This window comes from Ptychodera flava, unplaced genomic scaffold (genome assembly GCF_041260155.1).
Source record: "Ptychodera flava strain L36383 unplaced genomic scaffold, AS_Pfla_20210202 Scaffold_79__1_contigs__length_559180_pilon, whole genome shotgun sequence".
NCBI lineage: Eukaryota > Metazoa > Hemichordata > Enteropneusta > Ptychoderidae > Ptychodera > Ptychodera flava.
This window is the reverse complement of record NW_027248401.1, coordinates 223987-244002: the sequence shown is the minus strand read 5'-3', so window position 1 is coordinate 244002 and position 20016 is coordinate 223987. Positions and strand designations below refer to the sequence as shown.

Genomic DNA, 20016 nt, shown 5'->3' with positions numbered 1-20016 from the left:
AATATATTCGTCCATCGTCATGTTGTGCCGCAAATAAACCCATGTATTTAGGCAATAATATCTAATCTGTAACAACAACAATGAGACATGGAAATCAGATTTGTAAGCAGGATTACGCAAGGTGGCAAGTGGTATAAGATTATTGACGCCAATGTCTCTAAAACTTTGCGAAAACTTAGCATAGGCATTGTGCATAGGCAGCGGTAAGAAAGGTTCCCTAATTGATAAAATCACCCCGGGCATCAGTAACGTGAACGAACTTATGGCTGCTGACGAAACATGTTGGCTGGAGAAGTTGCTTTCGCGTCAGCAAAAGTTAATATTTCAGCTTGTATTTGTCAAAGTCGTACATAGCAGCAGAAATTGTTCAAAAACTATTACAATATTTCCCTCTGTAAATGAAATAAATCTTTAAATTTTCGGCAACTGTTATAGATTATTGCAATAACCAGTCACTGTAGTATATTTCTAAAAACACAACAAGCCCCCTCGCCAAAAAACACTACAAATCCCTTAACCCGATTTGTGTTTTGATGCAGAGAGAAATGCATTCCCTTCCGAACAGGTCAAAATGCAAGCGCATGACCACAACAATGATGCTCGCAATTCAAACTTGCGACTAGTTGCAGTTAGTATTTTCGACTGACTTTCTGCTAGTGACGCATGAAGAGACAATGTTTGGGAATAAAGACACACAATATTAATCCTACAAACTGAAACGTATCACGAACTGCTAGGTTGTGGTCACTTATTACACGGTATAGTAATTTAAAAGCAATCAAAATATCAATATTTATTGGCAGACGTTCACATCAAGATTTCGCAATTGCTTATGTATGAGTTGCCTGGGTGCATAAACTGTCATTCATAAAATATTAAAATGGTAATGAACACAAAAAAACGGCATGTACCCTGTTGACAGTCAGCAAATACATTGATCCATCCCGGAGCACACTCGCCATTTGAACACATTCCTGTCACCTTATCACATACTGCATTGTCTTTGCAGTGACATTTGTAGTTGCACAGTTCACCGTAGAAACCGACAGGACATGAATCTGGAACTTAAAAAAACATATTGCAACTGTGATGTATATACACTGCCAAGTGACCAACAAAAACTATACGGCACAAAATAATATGCAGGCGCTGGAGAAATCGACAGAATGATCCTATGATCATTACATGTATGTGTAAGTAAGTTGGCTGAAGTTAACCACCGTAGTATTTTTTATTTCATATATACCTGTCATTTTTCATACCTATTTTTTGTTCTGTATCTGTAATCTTTTGCATATTTGTACAGATATTTTGTCGTACTTGCAATTTTTTCCTATCCTCATTTTTTTTCAACTGTAATTTGTTTTCATACCTGGAATATTTTACACACATATAATTTTTTTCGTACTCGTACCACTAAGTTTTTCTTATGATTTTAATACTTTTTGTAATAGTATATTTTTTAGTTTGTGATATTTAAAGCTACTTTACAGATCGCCGACATCCTTGGCTAAAGCCTACTTTTCGCTCAAAAGTTTACATTCTTGAACCCAAGATGTCCTGCTAACATCCTGGTAACATTTTTAAAACTCATTTTTTAATGCCAACGGTCGATATTTGACGTGGCGACTATGCGCAGATAGCGAGATATTGATAAAAACATGTCATTTCCCGAGCGCATTTTTCACATCCCGAAGTTTTACGATCGTTTCTGGTTATGACTCTAAATCTCCCGAAAGTGTGTTGTTGTGCTGATTGACGATATTATATATTCTAAGGAGTCCAAAAACGTTCGAATGACGTAATTAATTTACCTCCTACTGCGATGACTTTATATACATCATTATCAATGCCTTTACCTCTGGTAATTCTTTTTTAAAACTTCTCCTTAGTTTTTGTCGTTTTCATTATTCTCAATCAGTTGTATTAAATTTTTAAACAATACCACATAGATATCAGTTTTTACGTGTAAAATATTAGTTGCCTCTGATGACTACATTTTGTCGTCTGCCACACAGTTACGCGTGGTTCGATACATAGCGGCCGCCGCGTGTGGTATGCGCGCATACCACGCGGCGGCCACTATGCATACTATGTATCAACCGCACCTATCTGTGCTAGTCACCTATGCGAATTCTGGTGGAATCAGCAAACTTTGTTTTTCGGGGGTTTTTTGCCGAGTCAGTAGGACTCGGCTTTCTCCCATGGGACATGACCGCTCACCGACGAGAGTGGTACTGCTGTGGCGTACAGCAGTGTCAGCGTAGACTCGTACTCCATAGCTTAGTTGACAATGGCCCCAGTGCCGAACGTTCTATGTTCGGAAGCTGAATTCAGGTGGGCCACCGGAATTCAAACTTTAACTTTTTTGAGGACATGTTTTTATCGATATCTCGCGATCCGCGCGCAGTCGCCATGTCAAATATCGACCGTTGGCATTAAAAAAATGTGTTTTAAAAATGTTACCAAGTGGGAGTGCCTCTTTAAGACTAAGTAACACTTAACAGTGTAAGACTAAATAACCTTATTTGCTAGTTGCACCCATAGACTAGTGCAATTACATTCAACTGTTCATTGTCAGTAAAGATCGTAGTCATTTAATGTTTTGAACTATTACGACATGTAGGGCGCATGGAGTTGAACTTTCTGGAAAAAAGTTCACAAGAAAGTTAGAGAAGCCGGATTCAAACTTTTCACACGAGTAGACATGAATAAGACGTATAGACATAGTACTCACAGCAGAGAGCGCGACATTAGTCGAGTGAGTTCATTTAGAAACAAATCAATAATTTTTCAACACACCTGATTATGCAAAATAAAGAAACTTGCGAGTCAAAAACAGCAAGAGTGATTTTTACCGTGTCACGAAAAGAAACCTAACTTGCACAACATAAGATGATCTACAATGAAGGACTCTTGTGATTGACAGCAGCTTGTGTTACAATCTGTATACACATATTGCTCACAACATGAAGCATTATATCCGCTTGTTTACATTTCATCAGTCTTTAGTTCAAAAGTGTATTACATAGAAATATCAATTAGGTTCTCTAGATTGTCTATAACTTTCAGGTAAAAATATGTTTTGACCTGAGCAAATTTTTGAATCAATAAAATGAGTGTGTTAATGATATTTTATCATATTTAGCATACATCGGTAGTCTCTTTAATCCACTCCATGGGCCTAATTCCTGCAAGCACCACTGTTACACCACCTGCACACCCATCACAAACATTGATACAATGGCATCCAGAGCCTTACTTTTCACTAGCCTAGGACATTTTAACGTGGATAAGTAGTCACCGTGACATTTTAATCCACTCCATCCCTGCAACCACCACCACTACATTCACCTATAGCTCCATGTATACCTCTATCACAATCATTGATACAGTGACATGTCTTCATGTATCAAGAGCAATGAAATCAGTGTGCTGTGTGACCTAACACACACACACAGACACACACTGATACTTACTACGACACTCGGGTCCGCTCCAGCCCTGCTCACAACCACCACTGTTACATACACCTGTAGCTCTATTACAACCATTAACACAATGACATGTCTGTGTGCATCCTGAGCCATACTTTCCACTCGGACAGTCTGCCCAAAAAAATGATAAATGCGTAGAGATTACTGCAACAATTTTACAAACAACATTATAGACAACGGTAAACAGAGGAAAAATGGACCGTTTTAAAATGTTATTTTGAATCGATGCAAAAGAAAAATACGCAATAACCCAACCGCAGGAATGTATGCATGGGATTCGGTAAAATGTGCATACACCTAAAGCATGAGCCACCAGGCTAATGATAGATAAGGAGTAACTAGTAGTACCAAAGCTATCGCACACCGGCCTATAAGGACGTTAGTCCTATTGCAATGATTCGATATTTTTGTATAGCGTTACATACTCTTCTCACAGTAATCCTTGCACGAAAAAACAAGAGAATGCAGCATCCAAGGCGTGAGCGATCGTCGTCGAACGGAAATTTGGCGCCTTGTGCCAAGCATTAATGGCGCGGAGGATACATAACCTGCGTACTTGCTAGGGTTGTAAAGGGATGCGGACTACGAAGGGTGAAGGCAAGCCAAAAGCTTTACTACGGCTGTTCTAAGAGCAATATGATTTGCAATCACTCATCACCGAAAAAGTTTACACTGGCCAGTACTTCGGTTTTAATATTGTCGTCTTTTTATAGTGCCTGCAGGCCATCTTCTGCAGACATCGATTTTTGTGTTTTTATTAATTCAGGGGATCCAAAGTCAACTTTTCTATTTTGAAACACTTTAAAGACTTTTTGCACTATTTAATTCGGCACGGTAATTTGACTGTACAGAGCCTGTTTAACTTCTGAATGTTTTTCCGATGGTAGTCATTACCGTAGATGTCAATCGTACGCATATATATGGTGAATGTCAGTCGCACGTGTGTTTGGTTGAAAGAAGTATAATTTATGTAGTCCTTATCTTATTAAGTGTTTAGCGCCGGAAATCTAGAGAGGCGACAAAATTCTTCGTTGTGAGATCAAAATGAAATGATGCAATTAATGAACAAAGGTTGGAATCATGGGAACTTATATATACCGTACATGTCCGAATCGGTAGTTGAACACATAGCATGACAACCACTCCATCATATTATCAGTAGTACTGGGTGCACCGCATGAACACCCTCAGAGATCAGCTATGAAACACATTGTTGTACACGCCTGCCGGAATTAAGACTTGAACATCTTCTGTTACAAGCCATACACATCTATTTCAACCTGAAGAGGTTGAGAGGCGCACCATTCTTTGCCAAAATCTTATTCATTTCGGTGTCATGAAAAGTTCAAAGAGGCCGGGCGACACAATTCTTTGTTAAAAACGTGCAATGGATTCGATTAAACACGATTGTAACTAATTTTGGATAATTGGATTAGAAACATTTCTCAAGAATTTTAGAAAATTGTCGAATATTACACCATATTTGCTTACCATCTTTAAGATTTTATTCAAAATTTACGATGCTGTTGAAATGTTATGAGTAAGAATCAGTGCATGATAGTATCTAATGCAATATTGTTCAAAACATATGAACAATATTCAAATTTGAATGAAAATATGAGAGTTTGTCTGTAGTTTCTTCATTTCTGAAACAATAGTAATAATCTCAGTTTGTCACTTTTCCTCGACCAAAATGAAGCTTTTCGATTGATTTACAGTTAAGTCAGTCAGGGTCATTTAAAATGTGCCCTGACTCAATTTAATGTTTATGAAGCCTTAAATTCAGGAAAAGTCAGGGGCATTTCAAAAGTGCCCTGACTCAAAAGTCGTCAAGTAGTGAAATTTTAAGCATTTTGTCTAATTTCTTTAGTACATTTACACAAAAATGAACTTTTTCTATGAAAATGAGTCCGATGAAAGAGTTATGCAATAATCGTTGTGTTTTCGTTGTTTTGTTCGATGAGAACAATATTTCAAATTTTACACTATTCAATGATTTTGTAAAATTTCAGCTGTAAAAATTTCGATTTCGTTACATTTCCTTAATAATTACTCTCATCCAATTTTCCCAAATTAGTTCCAATCGTGTTATTAACGAAAAAAAAGGTTTGGATTAGAAATCTATACAATGACCTGATCAATATCCTAATTGGTATTTGAACATTTTATCTCTCACCATGTCTGTTACTTACCAGTTGTACAGTCGATTCCTCCATATGATGCACTGCATGAACATCCATAGGGATCAGCTATACAGTACATTGTTCTACGACATGCATCAGGGTTGCTACTTGAACACCTTCTTTCACAAGTCATACCCCAGTTATTTTTACCACAACCTAAAGTTGAAAAAAAATCAGTAAGTTGATTGAAGTGATACTTGTATGTTATATACCGAATTGGAGTCACTAACTAAGTGTATATTCTATCTGTATAATGTTTTGGAATATCCGATCACTTACCAGTTTCACAATCGGTCCCCTGAAATCCAGGTGGACAGATACATTCACCAGTGTCTGAGTTACACATCCCTCCATTGTAACACGTTGGACAGGGGAACAGACAGTCCGGTAAACCCCATTTTCCATTAGGACAACCTGGTTCAGTACAAAATTAATTTTACATTCAATTAATCTATTTGTTTATATTTTTAATTGTGAACCAATCAAGTGTCGCCTCAAAAGTTTTTTAATGACGCATATTTCATATATCACTTCGTGTATGAAGTTAATTATGAAGTAAGCCATGAATCCCGAGCTATATTTAACATTTATTACACGAGAATACGACATGGTATGAACCAATCTCTGTGTAATAACCCCTTCATCATACATGCATACTTTCGTAATTAGCGACGAAATCGACTAAAATAGACCTTACTTGCACCTCAGTGATAGATTGCTTGTTGCTAACTGCATCCTATATTGATCATATTATTCCCTTGTCGGGCCATTCCATTTCAAGGGAAGGTTCATGGTACACTTTTAGAGCAAACAATTTGCATATTCAGATGTCGACAAGTTTTAAAAATTTGAAGAATGTTTATGTTGAAGTCTAGTATGGGGTAGATGCAAAACATAGGCTTGAGTGTCTAAAATCTTTTTCGCTTTTTTAGAAACATCCTCTTTCCTTCCCGAAAGTAATGAGGCTTGCTAAAAATTAAGTCAAAAATACTGTACTCGCGCCAATTTTTGATTTCAAGCTCGATCAAGTAACCCGCTCTGTGCACAGCAAGCAGCTCTATACGGAGCGCCGATTGTTTCAAAATTGTTTTAAATATTTGTAAGGATCCAGAAAAAAAATCGCTGGGGTTAAAAAAACGATGGGGTTATCCCAGAAAAACAAATCGCTAGATATTATCGGAGTGTCATAAATCCTTCTTGCCAAGTTGTTTTATGAATTTGAACATACCAACGTAGGTCAATCGTACGCCAAGCTGTAAGTTCAGTGAAAATATGATTCATGTTTTAACATGTTAAAATACTGATTCATATCAGTACTCTTGAAACAATAAGAAAATGGTGATAAAGGCATATCATGAATGATGGAGATCAATATCATTACATACAGAAAGCAATAAATCTAGAATTTAGCGTTGACGACTCGGGGGGGGGGGAGGGGAGTAAATGTAGTTGAGCAAATTATAGAAGCTACGTGGCAGTGCCGTCAAGGTGAACGAATTACACCACCAGAACATGTACCAACTTTAGATAATAGTGTCCATCCAAACACACACGGCCAAGTTCTGTCATCATTACAGCTGATTCAACCTTTGTTGTCGATGAATGTTTAAATAATATTCGACTGAGAAGAAGCCTTTACGTGTCGGACATAAGTGCTAAATCCGTTCACAAGATGTCTCATTTGACACAAAGTCAACCGTTCATGAAGAATAAATGTATTCGAAATGTTTATGGGAACATTCATGCTGTTTTTGTTAAATTCGATTATTTTCATAAATTCAATTCAACGACTTTCAACTTCTTAACTACCACTACATACGGTCCAACTCTTGATTTGGAAATTGTATGAATGCTGATATGCGCTAATTTGTTCGTTTTGATTCAACATCATTGCTCGACATCATGAGCGGGTTATGATCTTATCTTGATATGAGCCTGTGAACCATAATGAATGCAAACACAAAACTGATTACCGCAAACAGATGAAGAGTAATCAAATAGATGGATAAAGGCCACTGTTCTTGTTTAAGAGAAGAAAGGCCAATCCGTTTGAACCGCAGGATATTTTAAAGATGCAATAGTTACCAACTGCAATGTCAGCAACTCTAATCTGAAAGCAAAATAAAAATGGTCCCATCCTTTTGGCTTGCAACAATTCTACCTTGTTCAAAAAACAACGGGCATTTATAGCCATTGACTTATTTATCTATATCTGATTTTCTTAAATCTCCTACTTCATGCAGCATGGGGCTCGGAAGACCTGAGGCTCATTGGAAATTCAATGTAGGAGTTACACAGTTTATGCAATACATGTCTCCGTAACAAAACGTTACCATAAAATAGATAAGCTACACCATGCTGGAGATTGCTGCAGAGCCTCGCACTTGTGCAGTTACATGTATTGTAGCGAGCATTATGATAAAACGTGTGAGTACTAGGTAGTCGTCTATGCTACCCAATAATTAATAATGGAAAAAGGCAGTCAATCATGTTTTATGCTACAAGTATTCATAATTCACCTCTCACGATGAGTCTCATAAAACCATTTTTTCCTTGACTTCGTTGTGTTTCACTGCTGTAACATTCATAAATTCCTGCATCACTGGTCTTTGCAAATGATATCGTAATGCTACTCTGACCATTCCATTCTGGTTTCTCAATCCCATTGTGTCTCCATTTCAAGGAAGCTTCAGATATGGTCGTCGTCATAGTCAGTGTTACATCGTCTCCCCAGCTTACTGTCTTCGTTTGACTTTCTGGTCTTATTTCAGCTGTACAAAGAATCAATTAGAATATTCTTGCAATGTCGCTTGATACAGTGAAAGGAAAATAACGACAAATATTACTGTAAGAGTAAGACAGACAAAAAAGGGCAAAAACTACTTTACGGATTAAACACGATTGGAACCGTTAATTTGAGATAATTTGATGGTGAAGTAATGTCTTTAAAATCTTCAAATGTTAGCTCATCTGCTTTTCGTTTAACGTTACACACTTGTTTTTAATGAGTAATTTATTAGTAACAGTGACACCATCACTTAATATAAGAAGATATAAATGGCATATGCACAAAAACTCAGACTCTAAAATATTGTTACAGACAGAAAAAGCAGGCGATTTTCAAGTAGGCAGAAATGAAAGGACATGTCTCACTCAGCTAGACTTCGTTTAAGGGGGAGGCAGTGGGAGTCCGTAGACATGGAGGATTATATTTAACCAACTCGTCTTTAAGGGTGAAGGCCGAATTTTACATGGCAGTGATATGTGTCTGTACTAATAACTACAAATATGAGCAAAAATTAACATAATGGAAAAAGAACAAGGGTTTTGAAAAAAAATACACGTTCCTACGTTATCTGTGCTGGTTGCGAATCAGATACAGACAAAATTACTCCACATACTTCATGTTTTTGCTGGTATTGTAACTGAGTGTAGATGTTTGAAAACTGAGTCACGTAAAAATCTGCTGTTTGCATTTTGTGAGTTCTTAAGCGTATTCCGTGTCCTCGTTTTGTTTACAATAGTCTCAGTTTTGTTCGCCCACGACAACAAAAATTTGTCTATTTGTCGTTATGTTTCCGAGACCGGTTACAGTTGCGGTCCCTAATTGGCATGGTAATGCATAGCCGTAGCCTGCGGGGGAGGGGGACAGCTGCCCCTCCGTGGAATTTTTTGAAAGTACGAATTTTTTGAATACACAGAGATGCTGATAGATTAATCACTAATATTACTGGGCAATTCCAAGCACGCGTTCCCTGAATTGATGGTTCACTTATGTCAAGCGTATCTGTACTTACACGGACTCTTCGCATGTATCGGGGCAAAATGGCTGGCGCATATCTGACCCTTTTCGTTAGCACAGCGCAGCCAGCGGTACAAGGGGGGAAGTCAGGAAGCCAGACATATCTGTGCCTGTGAATGTCGGACCCTTGTTCATAATAACGGAGAAAATATCAGTTTTGTAGTCATTCAAGTAACTTGAACTCGACCATTGACACATGTCGTACCGTCTTACGATCGACACGATCGCAAGCGTATGCTCATCGACACTGAGTTGTAAAGCATACCACGGTGCATACAATGTCAGCTTAGAGCGTAGGGACATACGCGAGCGCCAAGTTCATGTATGACCGTTGTTTTGAGGGACTGTGGGACTTAAATACTCGAAATCACCTCGGGTCACAACGCATTTCTTTTCATGTTCGACCAAAAATGCTAACTTAAGTATTTTACAATATAATATGCACTTTTAATAGTTTGTTAGTATCTGTTTCAACTCATTGGACATTGGACACATCATTAGGTAGACTTGGTTCAAGTCTGTGATTTTTGAATGTTTAAGAGTGGGGTGACGCGATGATTTCTGTTCTGCTTTCATGTGAAACGCGCGAGGGGGTGAACGCAATGAGTGGGTTGAACGCTATACAGCGGAGTTTCTCTGACGTCAAGGCAAAACCTCAGTACTGAGCAGACTCAAAGGTAACGCGTTCAATTAGTAGCAGGGAAAACCTTTCCTGGGCTGCCAAACTCCAAATAGGTTTGTATGAAATAGGAGAGACACAAGAAAAACTATTACAAAATATTTTTAGAAATTCACCACTTGAACCAAGTCTAATCGTTAGGTGTCGCCGTTCTCAAACTACCAAAAATCCGGTCGCTGTTGACTGACCAGATGGGAGTGCAGAGAAATACTTAATAGAACCAACTGTAGAGTTTAAGTAAAGATAATTTGTTTGCGTTCCTGCCAGCCTGATCCGACGCATTCTTTGAAGTTTTATCGCCCTCGTTCACGCTGAATATTCATAGACGTGGTGGTTATCCGGTTCTCGGGGCCTGAACCGGATAGCTACCACGTCAAAATTTGTTTGGGCAAAAGCTGGAATGGAGGCGAAATAGCTGACCATGAAGCTCACTCAGAATTCTTGTATTTCCACAGGGAATCGAGAAATCTGGTTGTTTTGCTGTTGTTGTTGTTATTGTTGTTGTTGTTGTCGCTTGTATTGTTGCTTATGTTGATATTATTCATGTTGTTGTTATTGTTGTTGTTCACCAATAAAACTCAACAAACATAACTGTTGTGTTGTTGTTGCTGTTGTTGTGAGTTGTTTCAAACGTAATGTAGATGTCCTAAGAAACACTACAAGGACGCTATCATTATTTGACCCAATTCAACTCTCTCCAAACGTACACTCTCTACCTATACTTCTAGGTATAGAGTGTTTGTTGGGAGAAAAAATTGAAATGAACTTATAACTAAGTACCAATCAGAATTGAAAAGAAAGAAACAAATATCATAATGACCACGTTTATAATCATGATAGTCGTAGAGGAAAGATGCCACATCTAAGTCATCGAAGTATGATTTTCGTAAACTTTGGCCAAATATTGAACTTGAAATATTGTTGTTTTTTTATTTGATATTGAACATTTACTTTATATATCAATGTTATAGCTTATAATTTAGATTTTCGCAATCAACAGGATATCTCCAGCGTATGCGTAGACATCATCTGATGGCTACATTGAGTTGTTTTTCCTAATTAAATGCAAAATTTTGGCGAAATTTATAAATTTATGTAAATTACCCAAATCCTAGCTTAGCTAGGTTCTGTCCCCCTTGGCAATTTGGTTAGGCTACGGTCATGCAATGTGGTATGACGATCCATGTAAGAATAGGCATTGTATCTGTTTATTTTGTGTATGTTTTAAAATGCGTCCATGACTGACACATGTTAACATGCAACCCTGGAAGGGAGATTTTTTGAAGAATTTAATTATTTCATTAGAGAAAAAAATTGACTAGGCTCTTTTTGATTTCACTGGCTCCTTCAAAACCACATATTACCACCTTGTAAAAATGAAGGTTCCCTTTTACTTACACAAAACGAGAGTGACAAGAGTAATTATATAACGATTCAGGAAGAATACAGTGGTGCCACCAGTTTTGAGCCTACAATACTGAAAGGAGTAGATTCCAGGCAGTATTCATCAGAGAAAAACAAGGAACTATTTCTTAATATAGAAAAATACAAACATTTTCAAACAAACAAACACAACAAAAACATTTCCTATATCATTAGAGGATGTTTGTTTGCTGACATGGTTCGTACATTTGAAAATCGATTCAGTAAAGGAAATGAAGTAAAGGAGAAGAGAAATAGATTTCAGTCGGCATGGTGAGTCGTTGGAATAACGACACCATAATAGGTAAAGTCATAATTTACCTTCTTCGGCAACCAAAACTGTCTGCAGTCTCTCAGTCTCTCCAGTGTTGGCATTGGCATCACAGTAATATACACCTGGTCTGTCAACGCCACTAGATAAGTAAAGTCTTCTTTCATAGCCCCCCAAATTTTCATAGCGCTGAAGAGGGAGGTTTGGTCCTGTACCTGTATCTAAGATTCTTGAGAAGGTGAAACTTGTACCTACAGTTGATATGGCATCACCAGCTGAGAATCCGGCGATGAAAAGATTGCCGCTAAAACTCGGTGTTGCTTTTCCATTGAAAAAGGTTACATCTAATCTTCCACCTGTGTGTGATCGAAAAGTAATACGATAATTGATCACAGGTGTGGACTAATAAGAAAGGTACCATTAAAAAGTCGTGGTAAGATAATATACCTAACTGGTTTGGTATTAATGTTTTCCGTCGAAACAATTTTGAACTTGAAAGAAGTCATTACTACTAATAAAATGTCCATGATGCATGAATATAGTGTTTCAAATACACAGACTAAGCAGCCAAGGGCCACTATATTAAACATGGGGAAAGGTATTAGAGGTGTGCTCTGTCCGTATCTGATAAAGGGTCCTTTTGTGTAAGATCACAGGGGCTAGCGAACAATGCATTCATTTATCAATTAATTGTCACAAGTTACTACGGATATTATTACAGTGCAACCTTGCATAGTGTTAGTGTATGCTTATTAACAAAAGAAACAGGTCATATCTATTAATTTCCCAGGCTAGTCACAAACATTAGTTATTTCTTTTGATCACCAACAAAGAAGATTATTGTCTTTACAGAACAACTCGTTAACAGATCATAATGTGGCAGACGGATTTTACCTTGTGTGCCATTGCTTTTTCCACGGTAGTTCTGTCAAGTTTCCTGCATCAAAGTATGCCGCATACGCAGAAATGTAGATTAAAAATTTGTGTGGACAGGCTTCATTCACAAACTTAACGACCCTATCTCAATAAACACACTAAGAAAATATACTGACACTCAAAAAAGTCGCACAGAAAGAACTTTTTATGGTGCGATATGATATCACAATCTTAATCGATCAAAACCTCTGCTTTAAAGGGAAAGTTCACCAAGGCTAATTTTTACGTTATGCGTCAGCTGTAGGGTCGCTTATTCCGGAAAAGCCATTTTCGCCACTGAGTCATAACGCGCGCGATTTTAGGAGGAGACAGGATGTTACTGTGGCTTTGGCCATTGAATTTGATGATGACAATGTACTATTCACATTTACAGTTTATGTTGACAGGCCGAATAATTGGTATTTTAAAATATTTTATTGGGAGTAAATGAGAAAGTGGTTTGTACATATAAAAATAATACTCAAAAATTATCAAAAGCTACTTTCCCTACCGGACTTTACAGAACAGCACTCTGAGAATAAATCTAGTCAAACATTATAGCTTACATTATACTTGCGGTTCAGTGTTATAGATCATAGGCAGTTTTTCGATTTCATGACTTAAAGCTCCTCTGGTAACATTTTGTGCAATGAAAAATTGTAACATACCGTGATTCGATATTACTCCTAAGAATCAATCAACTGCGGGATATGTGTCCTATGTCCTCTCAAAACGCCGAAGGCAGCATTTCGATAATCTGCGCATGCGCTTGGCAATGCTCATGGCCGCGGCCTTAGTCGTTCTCACCAACGCTTGCGGCAGGTCACCTTGTCTCGCGATCTGCCTTTATCAATTATTACCCTATCGGACGCGGATGTTCATGTCCCTGTATGCAGGCAGCGAATACGACTTGTCTTTGACTTGCAAGTGTGAAAGAGTCTTCACTAACAAAATTCAGTTTGCTGTTTATTTTATGTTTTATTTTGTAGAAACAAAAGTCTACTCAATATTCGATAAGGAAAGGATATGGTGAGATGAGTATGCCTATGGCACTGCCATTATGGGGCGGGCTATGGAAGCTATTGTTCTGACAGAGAGTAGTTCGAAACTAGTCGGATGAGGAATGATCCCCCTCCCCCCCCCAAAAAAAAACCCCCAAAAAAACCAAAATTGCTAGCGGGAGGGCATGCAATTTCATACTTTATACATATACCATATGATAATATATTTTTACCTATCACTTTCCGAGATCAGCTTGTTGCGTGTCCCTGTTTCTTTCTACCTTGAACCCTAGATAGAATCCAAAGTTTGACCCAATAGCGATTCTACCAACAGAATAATGAAACAAAGAGTTTTTTATCATCTGAGGCATTCTTTAACACAACCTGGTAACGTGCCTCAAAGCTCGAGCAATATTTTGACATCGACTTTAATATTGCCGGGAAACAGTTACCTGTTAGTCGTTGCTGGATGCGACAACTGTTTTTATGAATACAAAAGGCTATACAAGGTTGTAAATACCATGACCACTGTGACCTTATAAAGGGACTGCTAGTAAAAATAACCTACATAGTATTTACAAGTGATTCGACAAATAAATTTGACAATTACACCATATTATTTTCAACAACGGTGACCTGACCTTACATCGCGATTAACCGTGTGTACTCGTTTGGCTGCATGCATCAATATATGATGGTGAGAACATCAAGATAAGTTACTGGGATTAGAAAGTTATATCACATTCAAGGTGGACGGTGGAACGTATGACGTATTGACAAAAAAAGTAAAAAGTAATATTAACTGATATGTATCATCATATTTAACAATTGTTCATGTTCTAACAGTGTCGTTCATCCCAACATGCAATTTTCATAATAGTAGGTAGCGATCACACATAATGCAAGATGCATGAATATGGAACGCCGTAGCTGTCATAAATGCATTTTAAGCATATTATCTTTTCCAGTTTCAGGACATGAATCGCATTTTCATAATATGCTAGGCATTACTCCCACGTCACTATGCATTGAGATGAACATTTTGACATTTACAATAACGTTATTGGCATTCAATAAATCATGTTAAGCATTTGCAATACGTTTGTACGCATCCAGTTAATCATGCTAGGCATTACTCTTACGGCATTAAGCATTGAGATGGTCATGTAAGGCATTTGCAATGACATTATTCGCATTCAGTTAATCATGTTAAGCATTTGCAAAAACATCATTCGCATTTAGTTGATTATGTTTGGCATTTTAAGCAACATCATTTGCATTTAGTTAATTATGATAGGCATTCACAATAGCTTTGTAGGCATTCAGTTATTTATATTGGCATTTTCATAAATGTTACAGAAAATTTAGTTGACTGTTAAATGCATTCAGTTTGTTATTTTAGGCATTTCAAACACTGATATAACCATTTTTTAAAGATTGTAAGCATTTTTATTACTGTTATATCCTTGTGACTGATTTTTGAGGCATTTATTTGGCCATTTTACGAACATTTAACAATTTAATAGGCTTTTAATTAATTATTTTACCACTTTACAAACGTTGGAGTCATGTAAGTAATGATTTTAAGAATCAGCGAGATTTTAAGGCGTTTCATCTATTATGACAGGTTTTTGTAATAATGTAAAAGTTACTATAGACACTTCGCCATTTATCTTAGGCATTAGCAATACAGGCCTTGGCAATAGCTTTGCATACAAGTATGACATCATGGTTGGTATTTTTAACATTAACTAATTAATTAACTTTACACTACTAAATGCTTTACAACACAGTTAGATATCTGTCGGATCAGTATATGCAGCAGTTTTCATCACATTTGATGCAGTTATTTTGGAGTTATATGACTAATTATAAAACTTCATGAAATATGCAAATGAGCTAATTATTAATTTGACACTGCTCAATGCTTCTCAGTACAATTGGATATTTATCAGATCAACATCTGTAGCAAGTTTCATCAAATTTAACACTGTAATTTTAGAGTAATATCACTAATTACAAAGTTCATTAAATATGCAAATGAGCCCTCAATTAACTTCACACAACTAAATGCTCTACACCACCATTAGATATCTGTCGGATCAGTATCTGCAGCAGATTTCATCACATTTGGTGCAGTTTTTTTGGAGTTATATCACTAATTACAAAACTTCATAAAATATGCAAATGACCTATTTGTTAACTTGACACTGCCAAATGCTTCTCAGTACAATAAAATATTTATCAAAACAATATCTGTACCCGATTTCACTTACTTGGGTGCCGTAATTTCAGAGTTATATACCTAATTACAAAGTTCATTAAATATGCAAATGAACCCTTAATAAACTTCACAAAACTAAATGCTTTACAATACAGTTAGATATCTGTCGGATCAGTATATGCAGCAGTTTTCATCACATTTGATGCAGTTATTTTGGAGTTATATGACTAATTATAAAACTTCATGAAATATGCAAATGAGCTAATTATTAATTTGACACTGCTCAATGCTTCTCAGTACAATTGGATATTTATCAGATCAACATCTGTAGCAAGTTTCATCAAATTTAACGCTGTAATTTTAGAGTAATATCACTAATTACAAAGTTCATTAAATATGCAAATGAGCCCTCAATTAACTTCACACAACTAAATGCTCTACACCACCATTAGATATCTGTCGGATCAGTATCTGCAGCAGATTTCATCACATTTGGTGCAGTTATTTTGGAGTTATATCACTAATTACAAAACTTCATAAAATATGCAAATGACCTACTTGTTAACTTGACACTGCCAAATGCTTCTCAGTACAATAAAATATTTATCAAAACAATATCTGTACCCGATTTCACTTACTTGGGTGCCGTAATTTCAGAGTTATATACCTAATTACAAAGTTCATTAAATATGCAAATGAACCCTTAATTAACTTCACAAAACTAAATGCTTTACACTACAGTTAGATATCAGTCGGATCAGTATCTGCAGCAGATTTCATCACATTTGGTAAAGTTATATCGGAGTTATATGACTAATTACAAAACTTCATAAAATATGCAAATGAGCTATTTATTAACTTGACACTGCCCAATGCTTCTAAGTATAATTAGATATATATCAGATCAATATTTGTTGCAAGTATCATCAAGTTTGGTGTAGGCATTTCAGAGTTATCTCACAAATAACAAAAGTTCATTAAATATGCAAATGAGAAGATAATTGACATGACACTTGCAGTATTATCATAATGTTCTGAGATTGTCATCTGTGAAAAGTTTCATGAAATTTTGTGCAGTATATGTCTACACTGTCATTACTGTCTCCATAGGGAAACCATTGTACGGGAAAAAGCGATATTGCATAATTTCATTAATATGCAAGCCACACTAACCAAAATCTAATCAGTTCTTGCCAGTAGCATATGGTACCTGTGTACCAAATCTGACTTGAATCCGTTCAGGCGTTTTTGAGTTATCGTGTAAACAGACAGACAGACAGACAGACAGACACACACACACATACACGGACAGACAGACAGACATCGCTATGACATTAGCCCACGTGTTTACACACGTGAGCTAAAAACGTATGAAATATCTTCTTTTAGGCTTTCACATGGTTGACACTTTATTTTGTGACAGGAATCACCACATGCAAGTCACATGAAAAGAATATAAATGATTTTCCAATAATGCATTGCTTTCACAGTAAGTGTAAGCTCACTGTACTGACCTAGAACTGAACGAAACGTGGGGATAAAAAAAGAGTCAAGGTTGTCAAAGACACATCTGACTACGCCCACGTCTCGCCATGGCTTATTTTAAAATTAACGATTCGTTTGTTAATTTTCACACTAACAGCCAAAACATTTCAGACACCAAACACAGCAAAGCACATACAAGACGAGATGAGCGATATGTGAAGCCACTTTCCCTTTATTACACTGCGATTTCTCAACTTATTCTTGCCTAGCAAGTTTAAGACGAAAGAGGGCATGCACGAGAATACCCTGCATGTGCATGGGTATCCATCAACCATCGAACAAAAAGTGGACACAATCACCGTCCCTCCATCCACGGGGGACGATGACACAATAAAACTCACCAAAGCACATACAAGACGAGATGAGCGATGTGTGAAGCCAATTTCCCTTTATTACACGACGGATATACGATTTACACTAGCTCCACTGGTGAAATTCAAAGCGGTCATTGATGTTCCGGCGGCGGCGTCACCTTCACTTTCCTGTGTTTCTGCTTGAATATACGCCTGGCATAACTGTTTAAGACGTAGCTGGAGACCCATTGTGCCAACTCCCAGTCGCATGAGTTGGCCCTCACTCATAGATGGAACAAGCGTTGGATCGATTCGCTCAGCTTCAAAATTCGAAGCCAAAGTACTGAGAGACATTTGTTCGAGGATTCGTTTCATGGCCATGGCGAAAAGTTCGAGCTCAATGCGTACAATATCACGCGAATGCCCGTTGGAGACGATAGCAGTAAAAGTGGGTTAAAAGTGCGCGGAATTCGCAGGAGCGCTCCGTTGATTCGGACCAATTGCGCAGACTCGGAGTTGAGAACAGCGCCCTCACAAATGGGCTCTACAATGATGAAAATGCCTAAGACGATGAGCTGAATGACTTTGACTGTATTGTGCAAGCCTACTATTGACATGGTAATGAGTTGGTCAATCTAAAATAACAGAACAGCGCCCGCACAGTACGTTTCAGGGTAATGTGAATGACGAATACTGCAATGTCAGTGGATTTAATCACCTTAATTGTCGATAACATTGTTTGAAATGCTTTACACGATAAGTTGAATGTCAGTAATGTTATTGCGAATGCCTAAAATGATAATTCAATGCCTATAACATTGTTTTTAATGCCTTACACGATCAGTTGAATGTCAGTAATGTTATTGCAAATGCCTAAAATGATAATTTCAATGCCTATAACATTGTTTGAAATGCCTTACACGATCAGTTGAATATCAGTAATGTTATTGCGAATGCCTAAAATGATAATTTCAATGCCTATAACATTGTTTTTAATGCCTTACACGATCAGTTGAATGTCAGTAATGTTATTGCGAATGCCTAAAATGATAATTTCAATGCCTATAACATTGTTTGAAATGCCTTACACGATCAGTTGAATGTCAGTAATGTTATTGCGAATGCCTAAAATGATAATTTCAATGCCTATAACATTGTTTGAAATGCCTTACACGATCAGTTGAATGTCAGTAATGTTATTGCGAATGCCTAAAATGATAATTTCAATGCCTATAACATTGTTTTTAATGCCTTACACGATCAGTTGAATGTCAGTAATGTTATTGCGAATGCCTAAAATGATAATTTCAATGCCTATAACATTGTTTGAAATGCCTTACACGATCAGTTGAATGTCAGTAATGTTATTGCAAATGCCTAAAATGATAATCTCGATGCAGAGTGACGTGAGAGTAATGCCTAACATGTTTTAAAAATGCGAAACAAGTTCTGAAAATGGGAAAGAGGATATGTCTAAAATGCATTTATGACAGCTACGGCGTTCCATACTATGGAACGCATTGTTTGAAATGCCTTACACGATCAGTTGAATGTCAGTAATGTTATTGCAAATGCCTAAAATGATAATTTCAATGCCTATAACATTGTTTGAAATGCCTTACACGATCAGTTGAATGTCAGTAATGTTATTGCAAATGCCTAAAATGATAATTTTAATGACTATAACATTGTTTGAAATGCCTTACACGATCAGTTGAATGTCAGTAATGTTATTGCAAATGCCTAAAATGATAATTTCAATGCCTATAACATTGTTTGAAATGCCTTACACGATCAGTTGAATGTCAGTAATGTTATTGCAAATGCCTAAAATGATAATCTCAATGCAGAGTGACGTAAGAGTAATGCCTAACAAGTTCTGAAAATGGGAAAGAGAATATGTTTAAAATGCATTTATGATAGCTACGGCGTTCCATATATAGGCATTGAAATTATCATTTTAGGCATTTGCAATAACATTACTGACATTCAACTGATCGTGTAAGGCATTTCAAACAATGTTTTAGACAATTAAGGTGATTGTTGAAGGCACTCGATTGTTCACTTTCGGCATTTGCAATACTGTTATAGTACTGTGCGGGCGCTGTTCTGTTATTTTAGATTGACCAACTCATTACCATGTCAATAGTAGGCTTGCACAATACAGTCAAAGTCATTCAGCTC

At 37.0% G+C, this 20016-nt stretch overlaps 2 protein-coding genes across 2 annotated transcripts in view; both read right to left on the bottom strand.

The window, feature by feature from the left end:
• LOC139128937 (uncharacterized) overlaps positions 1-20016 on the bottom strand; it is a 180719-nt gene that overhangs the window by 8945 nt on the left and 151758 nt on the right. The window lies entirely within an intron of this gene.
• On the bottom strand, positions 5682-18213 carry LOC139128936 (angiopoietin-1 receptor-like). Its single transcript, XM_070694627.1, has 5 exons — positions 17949-18213; positions 11905-12210; positions 8200-8451; positions 5960-6094; positions 5682-5836 (listed from the first exon to the last, which is right to left on the bottom strand). The coding sequence occupies exons 1-5, from the start codon at positions 18211-18213 to the stop codon at positions 5682-5684; spliced, it is 1113 nt and encodes a 370-aa protein (XP_070550728.1).